At 34.5% G+C, this 4019-nt stretch overlaps 1 protein-coding gene across 1 annotated transcript; it reads left to right on the top strand.

Annotated features, from left to right (window-relative positions):
- Positions 1-465: 465 nt before the first annotated feature.
- Positions 466-3378, top strand: LOC110038143 (arogenate dehydrogenase 2, chloroplastic-like). The gene is made up of 7 exons (XM_020742912.1): positions 466-1095; positions 1760-1928; positions 2015-2182; positions 2555-2637; positions 2760-2829; positions 2928-3002; positions 3118-3378. The coding sequence occupies exons 1-7, from the start codon at positions 692-694 to the stop codon at positions 3376-3378; spliced, it is 1230 nt and encodes a 409-aa protein (XP_020598571.1). The 5' UTR covers positions 466-691.
- The last annotated feature ends 641 nt before the right edge of the window (positions 3379-4019 follow it).

Raw genomic sequence — 4019 nt, 5'->3', positions numbered from 1 at the left:
AACACGAATCACAGTTTGTTCGTTAGTGTTCGGCTCAAAATGACTCGAAAAAAAATTATATAATTTTTTATATAACAATATATTACATATATTATTTATTTAATAATATATTATATATATTTATGTCTAAATTTAAATCATAACACCTCATGTGGCAATGTGGTTAGTGTCTTCTTCTGTATATATTTGATCCAGGTTCGAATCACACACTTTACATCTATTTTTCTCAATTTTAGTTTAACGAGCCAATTTCGAGCCGAACATGAATATACTGTTCACGAGCCGATTTCGAACACGAGCAATTTCGAAGGAGCCGAACACGAGCCATGCCTGAGCTCGCTCAAGCTCGGCTCGTTTACAGCCCTAATTTTATCAGAATCTTAGTAGGACTAATATTCAAAATAGAGTTTGATTTCTCCTCGAAATTTTTTAAACATTATGCAAAATAATATCATTCATTCCCGAGTTTAAATGAATACTCTGCAGTTCAAAATACGTGTTTTGGTCAAATCGAACAACTTTTTCACCAACCAAACAGCAATCCAAGAACAAAAACGTGGCTTTTGTCCTCCTCTGCTCCTCCAACAACTTCATATCAAGGCTAAATAAATGAAATCAGAATGCCCCTGCTTTTAAATTAAAAAAAAAAAACATCTCGGCCTTTCTTCCTTGTTAAAACTCAGAAGAATCAATGGCTTCTACTTCTTCTTCATTTCTCCATATCTTTCAGACCAAAACCAGCCTCCAAACCTCTAAAGACACAGAAAACTTCCCTTCCCAGCATAAGCAACGCCATTACTCCTCTCCTTCACTGAAAAAAATTCAGCAAACCACAGCAGCCAAATTGGGTTTTCACCGCCAAAGTCTTGCTCTTCAGAGAAGTTTCATGAACAGGACCAAATGCGCTGTAAATCTGGAATCACCATTGATGAATATGGATGAAAAAGAAGCTCCTTTGAGAATCGGAATCGTTGGTTTGGGAAATTTCGGACAGTTTATAGCTCAGGGTCTGAAGCGGCAAGGCCATCAAGTCTTGGCCACTTCAAGATCCGACTACACCGATTACTGCAAGCTGAATGGAATCCACTTTTTCAGGTATAAACAATCAAAATACCTTTTTTATAAAAAAAAAATGCACCTTTTTAAAAATAAATGAAATGGCATAAATATAAAAATATAAAAAGAAAAAGTTTAGTTGCTAAATCTATAAAAAAATAAATAATAACTGTGTGATATGCATGTAATTTTCTTTTTCATAAACAATTACCCGACAAATATTTCCTTTACTTTCTTATAAAATATACTGCAGTAAACATAATCAACGACCATTTTCCGCGTAAAGCTCTGAAAGAAACTTTTCAAAGTTGCAGTTTTTAATATGCTTGTTTTGAGTAGAGTTGTTCAACTTTCCATAGAAAATTTGACCGGTATCCCGTGCTTCGATACAATTTATTTCTACAAAGTCAAATCACTTCATAACCTGTTTGGATGATTTGCTTACATACCACATAATTCTTATGTTTTTACATTTCTAACAGCTAAACTTCAATTGTTACATACATATTATTTTACACATGCATGGAAAGATATAACTCTGTTATTAAAAGTGAAAATAATAATGTTTTCGTTGTGATATGAAAGATTTAGGTAGTATAAGCGAAAAAATAAAGCAGAATACATTGGAATTGAGTGGTATGCATGTAAATTTCCCATTTTAATTAAATTGTATCAGTGATTCATGTTTAATAACATATTTCAGGAGCATGGATGGTATGTGTGAGGAAAAGCCAGATATCATGTTAATATGCAGCTCAATCCTATCCACAGAGAAAATCGTCCGCACAATTCCCTTTCATAAGCTTAAACCAGATACAATATTTGTCGATGTTTTATCAGTAAAGCAGTTCCCTAAAAATCTCTTCCTTGAGGCACGTATAAACACTTATAATTGCTTATTAATGAAAATTAATCACTAATTAATATAGCTGACATTTTTTTTTTTAATTCTACAAAGGTTCTTCCTCCAGAGTTTGGTATAGTATGCACTCATCCCATGTTTGGTCCAGAGAGCGGCAAAGATGGTTGGGCCGGACTGCCATTTGTGTTCGACCGGGTTCGTGTCATCCGTGATAGCTTGCAGACCTTAAACTGCCAACGGTTCTTAAGCATCTTCGAGCATGAGGTTAGTATTATTTGAGTGTTATGAATATAATATATGTATGTATGTATGTATGTATGTATATATATATATATATATATATGTATGTATGTATGTATATATGTATGTATGTATGTATGTATGTATGTGTGCGGGTACCTTGGCCTATTGTTCGAGCAGTCTCTCTGAAGGTCGTAAATTCCTTTAGGTCACGGGTTCGAATCCCCCTGTGTGTATGGTGTGGCATTCGAATATTTAGCACACCTAGGATGGTCAGGACTCATCTAATAGCCTCCGGCCATTGCTTTTAAATATAAATAGATATAGATATATAGGTATATATATACTTTTTTTGTTGTGGGGAGCAATAAGAGTAGAGCTGTATATTTTGTACAGGGCTGTAGAATGGTAGAAATGTCATGTGAGGAACATGACCGACATGCTGCGGGTAGCCAGTTCATAACTCATACCATTGGAAGGTAAGTCAGTTCTCTAGAACATTGTAGTACCCTTTATTTATTGGTCCAATTCTATAGTTGTTTGATAAGTTAATAAATTTATAAAATTTAGCCGTTTACCCTTTACTTATTGGTCAACGCAGAATCCTATCTCAATTAAACTTGGAGTCCACGCCTATAAACACCAAAGGATATGAGACCCTCTTGAAGCTAGTAAGCATCTCTGGGATTCATTATAAATAACCTTTAAATTATTATATATGTAATTACAGATTCATTAATTAATTTATGATGTTTATTTCGTATGTCAGACTGAGAATACGGTCAGCGACAGCTTCGATTTGTACTACGGGCTCTTCATGTACAACGTTAATGCTACAGAACAAGTATGTTGCAGAACATAAAATTGAAAATTATAGACTGTGTTTTTCATATATAAATAAAAATTTTTGTATTAGTTAAAGAAAATAATGTGTATAACGAAGTGGAATATGACTGCAGATTGATAATCTTGATAGGGCGTTTGATACAGTGAAGCAGAAGCTCTTCAGGAGATTACACGACATACTTCGAAAGCAAATAGTTGAGAGAGTTCCAATTCCCATGGAATTGAATGTTGAGAGATTAAGGAAGAAGAACTCGGTCTCTGCTCCTTCATTCCTTCCGAAGGCTCAAGACATGTACATAAAGGATATTTCCTCGTTTGCTGTGCGTGGGGAAGTAATTGCCAATTCGAAGGCTCTGCCTCCAGGCATTCTGTAAATTGTTGAAGGTGGAAAAGTTAGTTTCTAAAGTATTTCTTAGAATTTTTCTTTTATAATGAGCGATTATGATTGTATGATCTTCATTCTGCTTCTACCTTTTGTCAAAATGATGTATTAATGAAAAAAAATTAGATAGTATGAATGGTGAAGTCAGAATTTTTTAAATGGAAGGCATAAAATGGGGTATTTCTGGAGTTCCATCAATTTGTATTACAATTTTAAAAATATTTTTATTACAATTTATTGATATAAAAATATGAAATCTATAATGTACATAAAATATGTCAGCACTAATGTTGAGGAGATCCTATGGACTAAGAAACCAAAGCGGTCAAAGATGGCTGGCAAGAGGTTAGAAGTCACATCAATGTTAGCTCAAGTGATCCAGTGGCTAACCATAGCCTCGTGTCTAAAGCCTACCATATGAATGTCCTTCAAGTCAAAGATCAGGACCTACCTAATCAAAGAAAGAGATCGGTCACTTCCCAAAATAACACGAGTCTACCAAGATTATTCAGGTACCAGTATGACACCCACATAAATCCTCCAATAGTTCTCCTCTTAAAGGGGTGGGCTATCTATCGGATTACGATAATGTACCATCAGCCTGCAACTTAGCCTCGTTTTGGCAATGAGAGT

The sequence above is a fragment of the Phalaenopsis equestris genome, unplaced genomic scaffold (assembly GCF_001263595.1).
Source record: "Phalaenopsis equestris unplaced genomic scaffold, ASM126359v1 Scaffold231576, whole genome shotgun sequence".
Classification (NCBI taxonomy): Eukaryota; Viridiplantae; Streptophyta; class Magnoliopsida; order Asparagales; family Orchidaceae; genus Phalaenopsis; species Phalaenopsis equestris.
This window is presented reverse-complemented; position numbering and strand designations above follow the sequence as displayed.